At 37.1% G+C, this 21,054-nt stretch overlaps 1 protein-coding gene across 1 annotated transcript; it reads right to left on the bottom strand.

The window, feature by feature from the left end:
- Positions 1-1,207: 1,207 nt before the first annotated feature.
- LOC120766655 (mucin-5AC) lies at positions 1,208-20,800 on the bottom strand. The gene is made up of 5 exons (XM_040092287.1): positions 20,090-20,800; positions 10,894-11,090; positions 4,354-4,570; positions 3,848-4,150; positions 1,208-3,721 (listed from the first exon to the last, which is right to left on the bottom strand). The coding sequence occupies exons 1-5, from the start codon at positions 20,127-20,129 to the stop codon at positions 1,683-1,685; spliced, it is 2,796 nt and encodes a 931-aa protein (XP_039948221.1). The 5' UTR covers positions 20,130-20,800; the 3' UTR covers positions 1,208-1,682.
- Between the last annotated feature and the right edge of the window lie 254 nt (positions 20,801-21,054).

Here is a 21,054-nt window from a genome sequence, read left to right as displayed (position 1 = left end):
CTTTCAAAGTTGGATCTATCATTACTATGTTTCACAATCTTCATGAGCCGAAACTTTATAAGCGAACTTGACTGATTTTGACGCAGTTATCGAATGCATGGGGACAACCATTTCAGTTCAAACGTATTCAGTTTCCAGGGAAAGTTGCATTTGCGATGACAATCAACAGGACACACGGATAGTCGCTAGAAGAGTGTGGTATAAATCTGGAAATGCTATGTTTTTCACACGACCATATATATAGATATACGTGGCGTGTTCACGAGTTAGAAACCCAGCTTCTCTGTACATTTACGCACTAGAACAGAAACCAAAAAATGTTGTTTATCAAGCTGCGCTACATTGAAAAAAGTAGAAAAATCGCAAATAAATGATTTTCAACACAATATAAATTCAACTTTCTTTTCATTTCAAAACACATAATTTCACGCATGACAACGGCTGCGGGGTCAGCTAGAGACAAATAAATACGTGGCCGGGTTTTTAAAACTTTTTTCTACTGTTTGCCTTTATGGAAATATCATATAGGTCAGGGGCGTATCTAGAAAAGAATTTTGGGGGGAACTATATAATTTTGCATCATATCTCACAAAGCTGCACAATGTTTTTGCCCAAGAATTGAGCTAAAACAGTGTTACGTTTCGGTCTTAAAACATGGGAAAACGTTGTAACCTCTCTGAATATTTCAGATATCTATTTAATCAAAGCAATTTCAACGGATTTCGAACAGCTGCTGTTCAACTTATGTGAAAAACAGGGTGTCATCTCGGCGTTTGTAGCTTCTTTTTGTATTTTTCTCCCGCAGTTTCAACCTGTAGATTCGCCCCTGATATAGGTACTAACTATATTGTAGTGCTTTTTGTTATCTTATAATTAATGAAAAGTTGTAAATTTGTAGCAACAGTCGTATATACTACTGGGAGCTTTCCCAAACCTTTTCAGTTTATCAAAACAAGAAAAGTTATTAATTTTTTTTATGAACTATTTAAATAAGGAAACAAAAACAAAATCATATATTTTTATTTTAAATATTTATTAAAATTTATTTACAGCAAAAACTTACAAAGTAAATACACTTTGCTGTTACAATAAATTGCCATTTCGAACTTATGTAACTTAACTCAACTTGTCTTCTTTATAAATAAAAAAATAAAAAAAAGTATTTTATCGAAAATTCTAAGTAAAAAAGAAAGACAATTAGAGCACGAAAAGTGGTTGCATAAAAAATCGAGGTCTAAAAATAAAAGTGTAGAGTATTTGTCTAACGACTATGAACTGCGGCATTTTTCGCGTATTTTTTATAATTATTTCGCAAATAACTAGAAACACGCAAATAATAATATTAAATTACAAGATATTGGATGGGGTATAAAAAGTACAAAAAATAACTGTATAATGAAAAGCGCGGCACACGCTTCTGCTCTGGGCAGGGTGACAGTGGGCGGAATAAGTAAATGTGACATTAAAAAACTCTGGCACTGACACCGACTTCAAGCTTTGTCAATAACTTCAAAGAAGTTAATTTTGTTGGATTTGGGAAGTGAGATAACAGCACAACTCCGACTTTCCGTTTTTGTTGAACGACACTTATTTGTAGATAGTTCAAATGTTCTTCTGTTACTTTTAATAATGGCGCGACTATGAAGTATAGGTGTTTGTGTGAATTGCCTCAGCTCTCTGCCTTAGTTCCTGCGCGTTTTAACGAACTCAGCAATCTCGTAGTCTGGATATTCCTGCGGGGACTCGCTCAATGTGTCGGTGTCATAGTAGGCATAGTCGTAACTGGTGTCCTCATCGGCATGTGGTGGACGCTTGGAGGCGCCCTTGCCTTTCTTGCCCTTTTTCCCGGGTGATTTGCTGCTCTTGGGCGCCTTCGTGACCTTGGTGGTCGAGACTGGCACACTGTATGGTGTGGTAATAAAGGTGGTTGGACGTCTTGTTGTAGTTGTGGTGGATGTCGACGTTGGCGGTGCGTTGGTGCTGCTGGTGGTATACAGCTTAGTTGTCGGCTGAGTTGTGGAGTAGGCGAAGTAATTATAGGTTGTGCTGGGTGTGGTTGTTGTGTAGGCCGCTGACGTACTAGTTGATCTCGTCGAGGACGTCTCCAGCTTCGGACTGTATTGTGAATTGTATTGCTGTGAGTTCTTCTCGGCTTTGAAAATGTCTGCACGCAATTTATTGATGCTGGCGGCGCCGAAATTCAAGGAATGCGCGGTCTTGAAGAGTTCATCTTCATCACTTAAGTCGGTTGGCTCCGCTTGCTCTTGTTGTTTGCGGAATGCGGTTTGTTGTTGGGTTTTCAGGTGTTTCTGTGGATTCTGGAAATCATTGTTGTAGTTAGAGGAACGTGTGGTTGTTGTTGTTGTAGTTGGCGACTTTGTTGTTGAGGAGCGTTGAAGATTGAAACGATTGCGTGGGAAATCAACCTCATACAACTCCGGATGGTATTGGCCGTCATCCTCATTGGGATCATAGTATGGATTAGCGGTGGTGGGTGCTAAAGTGTTAATTGCACTACTCGGTTGTTTGGTCGCCTTACTTGAAGGACGTACAGTCTGTTGTGTTTGATAGAGGAAAGTATCCAGTGGTTTTTGATAAGTTGTTGGTTTGAAGGTTGTCGGCGTCAGCGATTGTTGTGTTTTCGGCACAAGTGTAGAGAATTTCTTGGTTGTGCTTGTCGTAGGCGCATAATAATCCGTCTCGCGTTGTGTGGTGGCTTTATAGTTAATGCTGCCACGACTGGCAAAACCGCGTGGACGCGACTCCGGATTAACCGAGGATCTTGCCGTACTAACGGCGGCAGTTGTGGGAGTACCGCGTTGTTTTGGTGAGCCACTAAACGGAGTTGGTTCTTGATTGCCCTGACGTTGAGACTTTTCACCTTTTGCGCCACGTGAACGGAAGTATTGCGGTTCTTGATACTGATTCGCTGTAGTGGGACGTTGAGATGGTTGCGTTGATTGCGCCGATTGCGTTGACAGTGTATTGGGAGCAGGCTGGAAAGGTTGCGGTGGTTGTAACTTTATTTTTGAGAAATCGTCAAATTCATTCGCAATAGCCAGTTTTTGTTGTGTCCGCTCCAGTTTTTGCGCTTTGCGCGCCGCAGCGGTTGGCTTACTTTGACTTTGCGTCGTCTCTTTGGGCAAATACGAATTGCCGCTCGTGCTCGTGCTTCTGCCTCTCGCGCTAACAGTGTTCTCCCGTGTGAACTCGGTATACTTCGGCGTTGTGCTTTTAATACGATAAACGCCGCTTGTCGGGTTGTAGGTCGTCGGATCGATTTTTTCTTGTGTCTGATAGTCATTTGAATTGAAACTGAAACGATTTGCAGCACTGTAACTCGGACGTGCAGTCGAAGTAGCTGCTGTAGTGGTGGTCGACGGAGTAGTGGACTTCGGCTGGGTATAATCAAAGCCGCTGACGTTGTAGTAGGATTGCAGTGTGACCTTCTTTATGACTTTCGGTGCATTTGTGGCAAGTGATGTGGAAGTAGCAGTTGTTGTTGTCGTCGTTGTGCTGGTTTGCTGAATACGCTTCGGGCGTGTTGGCTGAGCGCGTGTTTTGCCAGTGGTGGCGCTTTCTGTAGTCTTCTTGTTGTAGTCACTAACATCATTGAACTTCGCCTTCACCGGGTGATCAATGAAATCGTCCTCGCGTCCGCCGTTGCGATTCGCGAAGAAGTGCGAACTATGCGAGCCTTTGAAGATGTCATCGTACTCTTCTGTAAAATGGTGACGTGAGAAAAAGTTTTGAAATAAATATAAATCAAAATACAAAAACAAAAAAGAAAGGTCAAACGTTCAGCGAAGCAAATGGATCGCTGATTAAATAATTCGGCATCACTTACGTTTTGACTCGTCGTAATTGCGTTCAGTGGTCGTTGTTGTAGTTGTTGTGGAGGTGGTGGTCGAAGTTGTTGGCGTATAATAATTAACAATGGGTCTACGCGCCGGTGTCGTCTCGACTCTTCGTGCTTTTGTTGGTGCATAATCATCGTTGTCATTGTTGTTGTTGTTTTGCGTATTTGAATTTGCGTAATTATGGAAAGAGTTGCGTTGAGATGTTGCTCCAAAGTGTTTCGAATAGTTCGGCGGTTGGTCAGGGCGTGACTTTTGATCAACGCGCGTCTCTTTGGAGCGGCGTATATCGCCTAATAAATATAATGAGATATTTATCGCAGATGTTGTATAATTACTTGCATGAATTGGCGTTATAAATAAGTGCAGGGTGTTTCATAATATTTTAAGTTTGAAAACATAAAATATATTATATAATCTACACTTACTAACCATTTATCATACTGATTTATATATTGTAATGAAAGATAATATATTTGGTATTTTCTGCACTTACTGCTCTCGGCACGCTGCAAATGGAACGTTGCTTCCTCTTCTTCAGCCAAGGGTGCGCGTTTACTTTCAAAACCTGAACCCAGACGATACAGATCAAAGTTGTCACTGCCGTAATAGAGCACGGATGACTCGCAGTCGACGTCGCCCCAATCAGCGCATATTTGCGCTTCCTGATCGAAGGCGGTGCCATTGGGACACAAGAAACGGAAGTCCTGTACCTGTGGAATATAATTGCTTAATTATGTGTAAATATGTTTTGGTTTGCAAATTTATGGTAAACTTTATTATGAATTATAATGAAGACGAGGAAACGCAGCGACATTTTATTAAATTATCTTGCATAATAAATTTAAATCCCATTGTTGGATTAATATGTTGTAAATGTAAAAAATATGTACTATGTACGATTAAGCCTGTGTTATGCCTAAAAGAACAACAAAAAATCATTTGAATCGATAGCTGTCTCAGGCATATACGGCAGGATGAGAAGAAGGTTTTTTCAATAGTTTTTGGAGAATATGTCGCAACGTCTGAAGAGGGGTCAAACCGAAACGGAGGCGGCCAGCAATATGGAGCAAGAGTTGTCAAAAGCCGCAGAAGTATGTACGTATAGTATAAGGTTTAAGTTACTGATAAAGGAACACATACTGCTCGGATAAATTCCATGCGAATGGAGAGTAAGTAAAACTAATATGTGCCTCCAATAGTAGTCGTATACCTAGCCATAAATCTATTTTTACTATATTCCTATATCCGTATTTGGATAAGATATATTTTCTCTTATGTAATATCCATTTCTCCAGCTGCATGGCGGCTGATTTATTGCTGAGACATTCCTGACCCATGTAACGGGTCCTGCCGCTGCAAAGCGCTTTGCTGTATGCAATCGTGTACTGTATATCCTTTTGGAACTCTATTTGGTGGATACAAAACACAACACTCTTAGTGTAATACTGCAGGTTGGCGAATAAATTATCTGAATATCTCTTACTAACACGACCTCATTCCGATCTAGTGTATCAGCTTAAGCGACTCTGATTTGCGCACGCTGCAAACTCGTCTCGAAACGGCGTTAAAGCAATTGCTGCCTAATGCTGTGGCAATTGTGGATCGCTTTGAGCTTTTATTCTTTCATGATCGCACTTTGAGTTCCACTTTGGATTGCTTTGCTGGTAATGTATATGAGTCTCTTTTCTGTAGCCAAGACCAGAGTCCGATGAATCAACAACCTGTGCCAAAGTCTTTCCATATAATTTTATAAACTTAAATCTAACTTAGACCCAAGTTTTTGTGAAGATTATTAATATTGGTGATTAGGTTGTATACAGTATGTCTTGTCAAAAGCTTTCAAATAATGTCGTCGTTTGTACTTGAAAAAATAACATGAAATATTTTCAACATGCGACTGGGACTCTAGCTCCCACAGGGTGCTTGCTTCACCTGAAAGTATCATGAGTTAGACCTCACGCAACTATTAATATTCAAATCGATTAGTGGCGAAGTTGGGCCTTCACTCAGAAATCTATTTTGTTGAAATCTTACCGATTTAGATCTTCAGAGTTTACTTCAACAATAAGCCAAAGCGCTTGGATTGGATATGGGCAAAAATTAGTAAGACATCTTAATTTAAATTTGCTTGAAAACCCACTCATCCAAATATTTTTATCCAGGTTGGTGTGACTATCAGTGACATCTGTGTCAAATGTCACATCAAAATGATAATTAGTGTTTAGTATATGCTTCTCTTTCTGCTTTTGCTATTTTAGCTACGTAACTATCTATTCAACGCGGTAGGAAGACCTCCACTCCGGAAAGACCAGGTGGAGAAGAATCTGGCTACACTTGGAGTTTCCAATTGGTTCAAGCCTCAACCACCTAACCTTTCAATCTCTTAGGGAAAGTGCTCTGTGTTAATCCATAACACTTCATACAATTCACTCTTTCATAAAATTTTAAGAGTTTCGGTCGGTTCAACAACCTTATTAACTCTAATTAATTTTGTAGGTGTGTTGGAAGCGAGCTCTGAGGTGCTTCTTTAACATCTATTACTCTAAAGAACGTTTGTAACAGTAGCTTTACGGGGGCCAGAGTGGGTTTAGGCAGTGAGACTTCTTAGTTATCCTCTGACTATCCATAAGAAATATAACAAACTTGTTATTTAAAGCAGAAACCCTTCTGAGACTTTCCATAAACCAAAAAATGTCGTCGTGAACTACTAGCATCTCAAGCAAGTTTGAAAAAAACTACAATATGGTGGTTTGCAATTAGATATTCTGCGAGTTTTTCCATATTGAATCATCGGTCATATGTCAATTTCTCCATCGATACTGTATTCTTCCCTAGATTCCATTTCCATTATCAATCTCTCACTAGTTCTATAACAAGATTTAGCAAATGCCCCATCCCAAGTAGTCTAAAAGTTTAAGCCGACGTAATGTAAACGCTTTATGAGCTCTGCATTCGATGGGGTTTTTTTGTATGGCAGTTTCATCGAGATATTTCAGTTTTTACTCAAGTTCCAACTTGCACGGACGGACGGACAGACAGTCACCCGGAGTTTTAGGTGCGAATGTTGGCAAAGTCTTACAGTGCTTCAATTTTTTCAACTGATGAAAATATTAAAAAAGTGAAGGATATGATAATTGAAAATCGTAAGACAAGTGTTAGAGAGAGCACAAGTCCGCTCGAATGATTTTGGTGAATATTTTAGTTATGAAACGCGTACTTGCTCGACAAGTCCAGCTGAACAAGTAAAGCAGAATTTTTTTTATCAAAAATAGTACCGTAAACCGGTCTCTTTGGACATGCTTGATCGTGCGAATTCCGATCTCAAGTCAACAGTCGTCGGAATGGAGGGAAGAAACGAGTGTTTTATTTACAATTCCTTTGTCTCCATGTATATAAACTTTATTGTTATTTGTTTTTGGGTATTACAAAGATATTTATGTTTCTAGAAGGATTTTTGAAGTTTCTTACACTCATTGGGATTATCTTAAATCATTAGATTTATATAAATATAATTAGTTTTTCGATTTTTATATTTTCGAAAAAATGTCAAAAGATATCGCTACCTCATCTTTTCAAGAATGTCATTAATCCATATTTCTCTTTAACCGAGAATGTGAATAAGTATGCTTGAACAGATTATCCACATTCAAATATGTATATTTATATGCATAAAATAACATACATACATATATTTATTCAATTGGCACTTTTATGAGAACTCTCTGTGGACTACTTAAAAGTAAGTGCATGATTACTCATGCCCCCTAGGCCAGATACAAAATTAGTATGAAAACAGTTAAGCGAGTAAAAATGTGTGTATCTTGCGCTTTACAGTTGTATTGCATTAGAGCGCATCATAAATTTTATAATCAGCGCGAACAGCAAAAACCGCAGCAAAATCATATTCTGCAATACATAATTATCGTTGCAGTTGAACTCTGCCATTTCGCGAAACGGCAAGCGCTGTGGGAGCATTGCCAAATACAAGCGCACACACACAAACATACAGACAGTCGCGCACAACGTGCAACATACCATAAATGTTGTGACACACATGGAAAACTAATGGCAAGAACACTCGCGCACAAGCACACACACACACAAACTCATAGACATGCCGTCAGCCGCTTAGAAGTCTACGGTTGGCTACCGTTAGCTGCCGAAGCCAATAAAATTCAGAATGTTTTGTGGCAATTCAGCACTTTAAATGTGACCGACTTGAATTACCAGCTGCGCTGATTTGCTGCGAACAAGCTCCAGCTCTGCCGGAGTGCACATTCAATTAATGTACAACACAATAAAGACGAAAATATCGGTTGACAATAAGAGCCACAAGAGTGGAAAAGCAAGAATCTGCAAATAAACCGTTAAGCAGAAATGTGAAACCGCCAATGAAGGTAGCCAACTGCGCGAGAACGCTTGCAGGGAGTTTGCAACCCACATGCTGCTTCTTCCTGCTTATTTATTTAACGGCATTTCGAACCGAATCGAAGATAAATATATGTATGTGCGAGTATGAAGAAATAAAATTTAATTTAACTGCAAAGGTCATTCGCAAACATATCGCTTGTTAAGCTCGTGTGGCAAAACAGTAGGAGCGTTCAAAAATGTGACGCCACTGAGGCTGTTTTTTATTTGCGTAAAAATCGGCATGGTAAATCTTGAGTTGTTAGCAGTCACGATTGGGATGCTTGAGTGGAAAATTCAATTTGCGAGAAAAATTGGAACGATCAGTTTTTAGATAATTTTAATAACTAACGTATGAGGAAAAATTTGTATCTGTATCGTCTTTGAAGATTATGTGCTCATTAGAAAGTAATAATATACAAATTTCTATAGCATAAAATTTAAGGCACTGCGAGATCGTAGTAAAAGTATATGCGTATGTTTACGAATTGTTGCTGGAACCTTTGTGCGATACAGCAACAATGAAGAGAGATAAGTAAGAGCGATTTTAGTTCCAATATTTAGCACGTGATAGACGATGAAACTCGGATTTCATGCAGGACTTCAAGCTCTTTGTCCGCAACGTTTGAAGCTTTGACGCCCTAGATATCATGGCTCGAGAAAGAGCACATGAAGGTATCACATCATAGCATATATGAAAAGTGGTATGTGTTTTAGACATGCTATCCTAAGTGGCAGTTCAGTTTCGAGTAAGTGGCTTTAAGTTGTGATTTCTTCAAAAATACATGTATATCAACTTATGTTACATTCGGCATTAACAGAAAGCATACATGGCTTTTTTGTAAAAATTATGTTTGCAATGCATCCCCATCGACCTACGGTGTTTTGTCATGACCGTATGCTTTTTATTTACATCCTCAGAGTACCTGAGAACCATAAGTAAGCCAGGGGTGGATCCAGAAACAATTTTTGGGTTATAAACGTTTATTTGATGCATGAATATTATTATAATATGACTAATATTATTATTAAACGTTAACGTGCGGTGACATACTTTTCGTGTATTGAATAGAAAAATTTCACAAAACAAAACTATGTGGACAAATTTTAATAATCTTTCGAGAACTTCTTCTACAGTGACTTCAATATAATGATGCGTGTGCAGCAACGCCAGGCCGATCAATCTGTCTTGAAGCAGGTTCTTAATCAGCCATGTTTTTATGAGGCGAAGTGTCGAAAAAGAGCGCCCAGAGCTCGCATTTGTTAAGGAAGTGTGCAGAATATGCGAAGGAAACTATGAACTATGGAGCATAGGTCTACATCGCTGTTCTTAAACGTTTCCAATGTAACTTGTTGCCTTTTGATAATGGCACTGCCAGTGATCAAGTTCACCTTTGAGCTTCAAACGTCGCACGACGTTATCATTATTCAAAAGGCCTTTGAATATATGTACAAGTATCTCTCAAGCAGTCAATAAGATTTTCCATTTCTATGGTTTTCTAGTTACATACTTTTTCTGGAAGCACCGAACTCAGTTGAAATTCATCCAATACTTCTCTAGAAAAGCGCGTCTTCAAAGCTTCGCCGATTGTATCCAACAGAGGAATGTACACTGAGACCCTGTAGTATTCTTCGCAAGCTCTCACGCAGAAATTTTCGCGTTTTGTTTGCCGGTCGCAGATTCTTTTTTCTTCGTCAACTTTCAGTTTTGTCGCGTTTTTTCGGTTATGAATAAATGGATCGAAAATGCTCCTCATACCATTTGCCTTTGGAGGCGAAAATGTGCCCCATTTCCCTCTCTGAATCCGCCACTGTGTAAACTATGTATAGTGTTTGGGATCTGCACAATACTCTATGGGAGAACTCAAACCACTAGAGTGCCATATATACTTTTTATTAAAAATCTTGACGCGAAAGCTCGAACTGTTTTTTAGCCAAACGACATAGTGGAACTCATGTACATCGATTATGCAACAGTTCTAATGATTCGCTCCGTTAGAAGTAAACTGCCAAGCTTCCAGCTATTAAGCACAGCCTCAAGAAGTTATGACATCCATGTTAAAATACAGTTCTCCAAGAAGTCTGCCTTTTCAGATTCAAGTTAAATTCAAAAGCTTAGGAAGTCCAAATTGGAATTATTAACCTCCTGTACTCAAGCAAACATTACGAACAAGTAGCTGCTACTTGGTCAAATATCTCGTTTTACTTGCAACTGGAGATGCACGACATCAGAAAATTCAGTGGCAACTGCTTCGTGAAGCGAGCAACACTATCGCGCGCTTATTGAGCATGCGCATATTCGATGCCTCCATTGCGCACCGCTTGCAGCTGCCATCGGTATATCAAAGAAAACGCAAGTGTATCGCGTTCGCATATTTTGACATTTCGATTGTGATTTCGGTCTAATGGCCACTTGCGATGGCCTGCATCTAACACTTTGATTGCAATATTATTTCAAATTTTCTTGTTTTCTGTTCTTCTTGGCAGTTCGTGCGTTGCAAAGTAGCTGTTGTTAGCGTTCAGAGCTGCTATTGCCACTTGACTTGACTGGTTGTGATCTTCACACACACACACACACACACACACACACACTTACACATTAGTATTTGAAGTTGCTGGCACTTACCCCCACTCCGGACACTTTGACGCAGACGTGGAACATCTGACATTGAGTCTCCGCATCTGCATAGTAGCCGCCGAGTATCTTGTCGTGGCATGTGAAGCGCGTCTGCGGCATGTTTTGCAGGCTGTACGTCGGCCATGGCTTGCGATAGTCCAGCTGCGCTTGTCCCAGAATGCAAGCCGCCGTCGCCAAGAGTATTGCTGCAATGACAAAATGACAAAAAGACACAAACAAATATTATAGTTTCTTGCTGTTATTATTGTATTTAATGTTTAGTGTTTATATTTTTCGTGATTGCGTATGTGGTAGTTAGTGGGCTTTTGGGAAAATGCGCTTTGAAAGTAACTGCGATTTGTTGCTTCAATGGACGGCTCATCGCGGCCGGATGGCCTTGGCGCAGAATTGGTTTTTGCTCAATTAAACTGGTTTAATGGCTTTATATGTTTGTTGTAGTTTATCACTGTAAGTACATATTTAGGTCATTTAATGAAGAAAATTGCTTAGTCAAAACATGTATTAAGACATGCGTTAAGAATCGGCAGCGAAGTGAGGTGTAAAATAGTATACAATTAGTGTTATCCTCCTATTGTTTAAAGCGGTAATTATGCGTTCCGAAAATATTTGTTGTTAAGTGATTTCTAACTGAATTGCTTTATTTAAATAATAAAAATGTTTTACTGAAATTGCTACGAGTATTGACAATAATTTTCTGAGCACTTTAGTAATTTGGCTTGTGGATTCATCTGTTATCAGATATTTTATATCACAAAATAAATTATTTATGAATTTATTTATTTCTTAAGTAGCTGAGCGTAATCGCATTTTTTATGACTCTTAGATTCATACAACGGCAATGACTTAACAACTTCCACAACTCTATATTTTTATTGGTAAAAATTAGTGCTTTAAAATTATTGTAATAAACTGAAAACTTATTGTTCGAATAGCAGATTTATAACTATTTTTAGCAATATTAACTGATAATACTATTCGAATAGTCTTAACATTTGCCGAACCATAAAATTGGTCATAATATGAGTCCACGGAAAAATCACAAGCAGATTTATCATGAAATATTTAATTTGCTAGCTCCCCAATACCTATGCATTCCAGCCACCTCATCTCAAACAGATAGGACATTCTCCATTGCTGGAAATATGGTGACATCACGTAGAAGCTGCTTGCATCCAATAAATTATAACACATAAATAACATAAATATTAACACATTCGTCCAATTGCTAAATTGAAATGGTTAAAATCTATGGCCATTTTTCCATCGTGTTAGGTAACTTCTTCGTATTACTCAATGGCTTCACTTTTTTCAATGAAAATAGCAAAATGAAGGAAAAAATAGTCGGCAACGAATCGTTGACCGGTTAGCCGAATATGACCGGTTAATAGAACAGCCGACGTCTTGCCACTAACCGGATGCTGTAAACGGAATATTATTATTCGAATTATATCCTATCCGGTTAATCGGCTTAGTCGAATACCAAGAGCACAAGTAAAAATATTTTATTAAAACAAGCCGTTTTACTTGGAAACTGTCTCGTTTATATCATGAAAAACTGTTTATAGAATATAGGCATTTGATATAAATTGACGCAAATGCCAGTTTTCTGTAATCACCAAGTTAAAAGATAGCTAACTAGAAAAGATTTGCATCAGAGTAATTTAAAAGCATTATGTCAATGGCTTCGTTGGGTATTATTTACTATCTCACAAATAATTCCAATCGGAAAAAATAATTTAGTCCGAAGTTTATATGGTAATTACCATTTTTTTGAAAACACAAAAAAGTTGCTTTTTCTGCACTAACAAAATCCATACCCAATACTTTTGGAGTTTAATCATTTCTGAGAAATCGAAACTGAACAAAACCGTATTCATGTTACACCTGCTTCACTGACAAATAGCCCTAGCGAAGGTTATCCAAGTTGTAGGTACGTCATATGATTCTTAAAATTGTATTACTAATTCATGTGATTGGACGCCAAGTGTTCTAACCTTTCAATATCCAAACATCAAAGGAATCAAATCACTCTAAGCATAATACTTTTTCAAAGTATAAACTGAAAAAAAAAAAAACAATTTAATACTGAAGTATTTGCTGCCGAAACTTTAAAACTGTATATGACACTTAAAATTCAGACAAATTCTTGAAGGAAGTGGTGTCACTCAAGAAAATATATACATAGTAGGATCCATTTTGAGAAAATGATACGATATACAGTATGTTAATGCATTATCGCAAACAATGACATCCTTTAGGAACTTTTCCGAAACACAAAATATTATAAAGGCAAAATGTGCCAAAAAAATATAGCCTCAAAATATTTAGTACTGGTTCCGAAAAACAAGAACTACCCTTAACATAGTTTCTTATAAAATCATAATTTTCATGATACTATAAGTACTAACCTTAATCTTACTCTAATCAACTATTGGAAAAGACCCGTGAAAAGAGGATCGACAATGAGTTAACTAACAATAGATACGTAGGTTGCTATATATATTTCTGGCCTAATAATGTAATAGGCATATTTATCAACGAAAATGTTTTTTTTTTATTTTTTTTGTCGATTGCTGTTTTTTTTCGGGCTCATACGCATAGATCCATGATTCGTCACCTGTGACGATCTTATAAACGTCTTTTGAAGCACCGCGATCGTATTTTTTCAGCATTTCTTTACACCAATCCACACGAGCCTTTTTTTGAGCGACTGTCAAATTGTGCGGGATCCAACGAGAACAAACCATTTTTACGGCCAGGTGTTCATGACATATCGAATGTATGCTGGTGGGAGAAATGCATAGGCATGCCTCTACCTGAAGGTATGTTACATGACGGTCTTGCGTTATCAGTTCACGTACGGCATCGATGTTTTCTGGCACAACTGCTGTTTTTGGACGAACGGAATTCGTCTTTGAGCGAGCGTCGGCCACGATTGAATTCGTTGTACCAGTTTTTCACAGTGCTATAGGATGGTGCTTCATAGCCATACAAAGATTTTAGTTCATCGATGCACTCTTGTCGTTATAATCCTCGTCGAAAGTTGTGAAAAATGATCGCACGAAAATGTTCACGAGTTAATTCCATTTTTTGGCCGAGATGAATTTTTTAATTCCCTGTAAATAAAACAATTCACGATTAAATGACAAAACGTTCTGAGTGATGTTATGCTACCAATGTCAAACTTTCCTATGGAAATGCCAGATTGCAACTGGCAACACTTGGTGTTGCCCTAGGCCAGAATATATATAATATAGCAGCCCTCGTATAAGTAACTATAACTAACAAAAGCCATTTTATTAGTTAACTAACAAAAGCCATTTTTACACATATGAAGAATTTTACTTAATAACACTCAGTCGAATCTAATCGCAATGACTTAATCACTGTTTATTAAGGAAAACAAAGCTTAATTATTAAGCCTGAAAAAATAAAATTTTATTTTATTCGGAGTTTGACGTACGTTCATTGAGAAGTAAGTTTGAAAAAAAAACACTCGAGGAAATAACTCAATCTTAGCAATATTAATGACCATTCTCATATTAACAACAATTGAGATTACAAACAAAAAATAAATAATTTTTACTAATTCATAATAGTAAAACAGCGATGATACCAAAATCATCAAAATTACCACAAACCGTCAGTTGGTTAATTTCCGTTTTACTCACATTTACTATGCAGCTTAATGCCGAATCACCGGCGCTGTACCTTGATGGTCATTAGCCAAGTTAAGTGGCAAGAAAAAAATATAACCAAAAACAAACAAACATAAATGAAAACAGTTGTACATATATATGTAGTATATACATATATTTATGTATACATATGTAAACGAAGTCTTGGGCCCAGCACAAGTAGCGATTAAGACAGCAAGGAAATGTGTAAAAGATTCACATAATTAAGAAATTGATTGGACACACACGTAATATTATTGCATAATTGATAAAAATTTGAATTTCGAATGGAAATATTAATCGCAATAAAGCTTGGGTGCTGGGAATATTATTTGCTTGCGAATTCTTCACAACCTTGAGCTGCCGCAATTAACTGCGCCACACAAACGCGCGTGAAGAAGAAATTAATATGATGAATTGTTCGCAAAATAATTCGGAAATTTCGAATTCGCCAATTGTTAGATCAACGTATCGAGGTGTATACAATATTATAATGTACGAATAAACAATGAAATTGTTTTTTTCAATGCATTATTTAATTGTGAACGCTAGCTCTGCCCTCTCGTGCGCAATGTGGCATATTGTTGTTGCCACATATCACGTCCATGTCATATTTTGTGCAGCCACAGCCACAAGCGTGTGAATATGTTTTTTCCTTAGCTTTTTGATGCGTGTGTTTATTTAACGGATTAGCAACGCCTCACCTTCAAATTCGGTACTTATGAGCTGAGTATGCGCTCCACCTGTTTCGGTGGAGGCTTGAGTATGGGGTTGGCGTAAGCTTCAGCCACACATCTTTCCAAATCAATTAAAAGTTTTGTTTTGTTTCGGTGATTTCTTAATATTTCTCCTCGTTAATGGATTTGGATATGTTCAAAGATTCGAACAATTCGATAAAGGCAATTAAATTGACGATCCAGTCGCATTAATCAAATACATGTGTCCACATATCTATTCACGGCGTCCGCCGCTGAAGTATTTTACTTGAATGATATTGAAATTATTGCCGCGTTATAATATTATTGCAGTATCATGCTTGTGTAATTTGCCCTATTTTGGTATTTTGGTGAATTATTAGAGACTTAGGGTTATATTGATTCAATAGCTCCAAAATAAATAAGAAATACGGGTTTCATTACAATTGAATTTGTTTTAGATTGGTTCATTTATATAAATATTCATTCGGTAGTGTCTAATTTTTTCTGACCAGAATGAAGCTCCAGGCAGAAGCAGTGTTTATCGGTGGTACGGTGAATTCAATCGAAGTCGTACATCACTCAAATAAAAATTTCGTGAAGGTCGTCCAAAATCAGTTGTGTTTCCGAAAACGATAGATGCTGTGCGCAAGCAAATATGGCAAGATCGTCATCGAACCTATCGTGAGATTGAGAAAACTATATGTAGGTGTTATTGGAACTAGCATACATTCAATATTACAAGCAAACTGACTGTAAATAAATTTGTTCACATTAGATCCGATACAGTTTGTCAGTTTTGTAAATCACTCAATAAAGACTCGTGTCGATTTGTTGAGAGAAATGTCAAATAGGATATCGGTACTTCGAAACAACCCTATGAAATTGTGACAGGTGAGGAATCGTGCATTTACTCGTATAAGTAAGCAGCAGTCGATTCTGTGAGTGTTTCCACATCAGCCGATTCAACAACAGTTATTCGCGCACGAAGCGCTTCCTGGCTAATTTTTTTTTTTTTTGAAAAATTTGACATATCACAACTATATCGCTAAGATAACTCAGAACAGTAAATTCCGATTCTGCGATTGGTTGAAACGAAAGCAAAAGCGATTTTCGATTATTAATAATTGTTTTTGTTCTTTAATCTCGAAATATAATAAACAACCTACGTAAATATATATTTTAAACATTTGTTTATATATGTTTTGGATTTAAGGACACTAAAGTAATTTTGTTTTCCATGTTATTTTCCCGAGGGTTTGACGGTTATTTAGAACACAAAAATTCATCGGGAATACTTCCTCAATAGTCCTTTGTTTACAACAGCTAAATAAGCATTCGAAATGTGAAAAAGGTTTTTTCGAAGTCTCAGTATTTTAGTTTAAAAAAGGCTGACTAAAGATTCTCAGTGTTCTTAAGAATCGATTCTATAAACTTTGAAAGATACCTCCCGTATAAATAGAAGTAATCGTTTAGTTATCTTATACTCTAAATTTACCACTAACCTATTGTTGACTGTTTTCCCAACTCTAATCGATTTAGGCTCTAGTCTTTAAGGTAGTTGCATGAAAATTGAATACGAGAAGATCGTTTGTTTAATTAAGCCGCTGAAGCTCCTTTTTTCCGTTCCCATGACAGTCGAGTCTACGTAACCGGAACGGACTCGGATTTTTCAACCGGCCAAGGACTGTCAACTGGGCAGTATATAAGCGAACTATAATTCAAATTTAAGTTCTTTAGTTTTGAAGATGTGGATCTGAAATTTTGCCTACGTCTTATATGCTGCCTGCTTATAAGCTGCCCATCTATCGAAACCGCCTATATCGAACCACCATAAGGTCTAGCATATACAACTTAATTTTGCATGGTCAACTGACAAGATATCTTCGACATAGACTATTTTCAAAGGCAAGGTTCGATATCTGGACATATTATTTGAATCTGGATACTATAGCATGTAGCTGCCATAGAAGCTGATCAATCAAATTTGAGACAAACATTTTGTACATTTTTTTAAGCTATAAGAAATGCACCTATTTGTAACCGAAGTTTTTTTCTTATTTTTTCTGTTTTTCCCCCATTTTTTTATGAAATTGTAATCCTTATTTTTGTATTTCTTTATTTCCGCCAAAGAAAATATAATAGAGTTCCAAAAGATAAAAAGTTTATTTTGAGTATTTTTTGGTTTGTTTATGATTTCACGTGTTTAATTTGGTATTCTTCTTCTGCTGCATACCAATGTTTTAGTAACCCTTATAACGAATCTTCGCGGATATTGCATGCAACTAGCAACTGCACGAGGCAAAGGAAATAGCCTCCGAATGAAGTCAAGAAATATAATTACGAAGATGTAAACATTAACAAACTGAACAATAAACGAATAATGACGAAATGTTACTTTTTAACTATGAAATCGCAATTATTGCTCAATTTCAGTCAAAAATTCTTCTTTAGACTTTGTTAGCTGTTGTTTACAACAGATAAATTAACCTAGAGAAATCAGAAAAATAAAAAAATGTGTTGTACGTTAATCTAATAATGATCCGCTTCATTTAAATTAAAACCATCTAAATATGATGAGACAATTGATTGAGCTGTGCGCCTCTGATTGTTCGACCTTCAGTCACCGTTTGGTTATAGCAGCAGCGGCGGCTCAAAAGTACAGCGGTTGCATTCAGAATCAATTTTCTATGCGTAATTAGATTTCTCAACACAAATCTATGTATGATTGTATTCGAAATACTACAAAAGCAATGCACGCCGCTGTTGCCCACTGTGATTGACCAAAACAAATGCTAATGAGCGAAACAATTTTTTACAAATTTATCAAAATATTTTTTTTTTTACGTTGAGTGCGAATACAAAAAGTAAACTATTTTTTAATTTCAACTTCGTCATTTTTTTACTTTTTTCAGTTCCACATATTTCACGCTTCTGACGCTTTATCAAATTTTTGAACGCTAATGTCAAGCTTGTAGCGTTTGAGTATACAGGAGTATGTGGTATTATATATAAGTGTGGGAGATAATTATGCGAATCACGCAATGCGCAATAAAAGCGCCATTATGGTGTTTTAAATGTGCCAAATCTCAACGGAGAGTACCAATGAATGAACCTTGAAATTGGCGCAAATTGTTGCCAGCCCAATGTACTCATACATACATACATATGTATGTACATAATTCCGTAAGCATTATCTTCTTTTAATGATGCAAATTGTGCTGGTCATTGCGGTGTGTCATTTTCTGGCGACATCATTTGAAGAAGTCCCCATAATTCAGTTCATGAAAGGTCTAGCAATTTTATAATTCCGACGCATAATTATCAAATTGGATTTGCAATTTTTGCCTGGCCTTGGTAGGAGTTTACTTTGAGTATGTTTTCAATTGCGCTGATTCAATGATAAAAAGGCTTTTTGTGCTGATTATTGTGACTTTCTTTCAGGGTTGCAAATTTTTCAATTAAAAAATTTTAGATTAAAATTTAAAATTTTATTTTTAACTACTTTACTACTCCACTAATTGATAGAATATAAAGCATTTGAATGTAGAAGTTTGTCGACCACTGATATTCGCGATTACAAAATAAAAAAAAAAGATTCATAGCAGACAGGAAACAGAACTACGCACCTTCCGTGAGCTATATGATTCGATCAGAACAATTTCTTCAGCACTTGAAATAGTTGAAATCGTATTATAACCCCGCCCTATATAACTGTTTTTGAAAAGTACTAAAAGTGCGATAACTCAATAAAAAAAGTGTCGGAGACACCTAAGGTTGTAACCCCTGGGCTTACGGGTTTCAAAAAATTTATTCTATGTAGTTTTTCTATTGTCTTATTAAATTCTACAACACGAGAACTACTCAACCAATCTTCACACAAATAGGTCTTTGAGATATAATTCTTAAAAATTTGGACAAAGGATTTTTTCGCGATTACAACTATTTGAAAAAAAAGTCGAGGAATTTTCACGGAAATTTTTATTTTTTTATAAAAATGTATGCCAAAAATCCAATTTTCAGTTCTTTTTCCTTCGTCCTAGTTCTAATTTAAGGTTTTAGCTAAACCACATACTTTTTCACTCTTTTTTCCGAGGGGTCAACGGAAATGGCGTCGCAATGGCCGAGTTTAAAATATTTTTTCCAAAAATTTCAGAATTTCTTTGTAAATAGTGTATGTTTGTAACAATAACATATATCATATTTTATATGAGAAAAAAATTTTAACTCCTTAATTTTGCACCCGATATTATACGAAAAAGCTTTATACAAGCCGATATGAAAATTTGACAATAGGCATGCCATCGCCTTTATTTAGGAGAAAACCTATATCTCCAGACCTGCTCCACCAATTTGAACCAAAGCTGGTATACGATATGACATTCCCACGTTAAAGTGCGCAAATGGGCAAAATCGTACAAATAACACGCCTCCTGCCATATAACACAATTAAAATTTTCATCTGATTCGTTCACTTTTCAGTATACAAATCAACAACCAAACAATGTATATGGATAAAACTTTGCATGAATAGTATCCCACAGAAGCCGAATCTGTGAGGTATATTACGGAGATCGGAAAAATGATACGGAAAACGGAAAAATGGATACGGAAAAATTCCTTTCGCGACAATACTATGCCCGGACAACAAATGCAGATAGAATCGGATAAATACTTGCCTTACCCCCAAATACCTAACATAAAGATTTTCGAATATCCGGTTAATCGTTTGTTTACACCCGAACTTAGCGCTTCCTTAATTACATAATTTTATTGTGTATTGCACAATATTAAGAAAGAACTCCAACTTACCAGTGATATAAGTCCAAGTTATGCTTTTAGCTCCCAACATAATGCTGCCGTTGCAATATCCACCAAAGGTTAAACAATTGCTATTAGGTTTTAAAGTATGTCCTTGCCCAAAAATGTTTGGCAGCAGTGATTTACACAAGTAATTAAACGATTTTTACAGGCGATTAGAACTATATAATCGATTCGTTTAGCAGTCGTGACGATTTCCGGTGGATTTATGTACAAGTATATATTATATTTATACGCTTGACTTCACTTGTCACTTGCGCGCACTTCAAGGATGCGCGCACCTTCAATTAGATACAACAATGGCAATAACAACACAATTATGAAGACGTAAGGCACTGTACAAGAATTGCGAAAGAGTAAAAGACCGCGACCGCTTAGCAGACAACAACAATACGCTTCCGCTCGTCAACGCTGTTGCAATTTAATTCCAGTTAATGATTTTCTAATTGTTGCTGTTCCACAAAAAAACAACAACAAGAAGATGTAACACCGAACACACGCGTTTGGAACGTTTTTGAGATTTTCACAAGTCCACTTTGTTGTTGTTGGTGTTGCTGTTGATTGTCATCGCTGTTGCGGGAGTTTGGTTGCTTGATTTAACGGTAATTTTTTTGCTGTACGTCTGCAACGTTTGTCGGCTTTAGCTATTGGACGCAGCGGCGCTCAAGCGGAAAAACAAATGCAAATACGCATGCGTATATGTCCGTGCGAGCGTTTGGGGCGCTTTAGAAGGCGGACACTGGCATTGGCGCTAGCACTCCAAAGCGTTTACAATGTGCAGCGAAACGCGAAGAAAACCGTTTAGTATATCAAAAACAATTTTAACAAACAAACTATGTAAATACACGAAAGCGCTCGTTGTAATTGACAGCTTTAGTAAGTGAGTAAAATAAGACAACAATAACAAGAAACACACAATAAATGCGGCGCACAGCGTTTTTACAGCGCGCACAAAG

Source organism: Bactrocera tryoni, chromosome 1, assembly GCF_016617805.1.
Source record: "Bactrocera tryoni isolate S06 chromosome 1, CSIRO_BtryS06_freeze2, whole genome shotgun sequence".
NCBI lineage: Eukaryota > Metazoa > Arthropoda > Insecta > Diptera > Tephritidae > Bactrocera > Bactrocera tryoni.
This window is presented reverse-complemented; position numbering and strand designations above follow the sequence as displayed.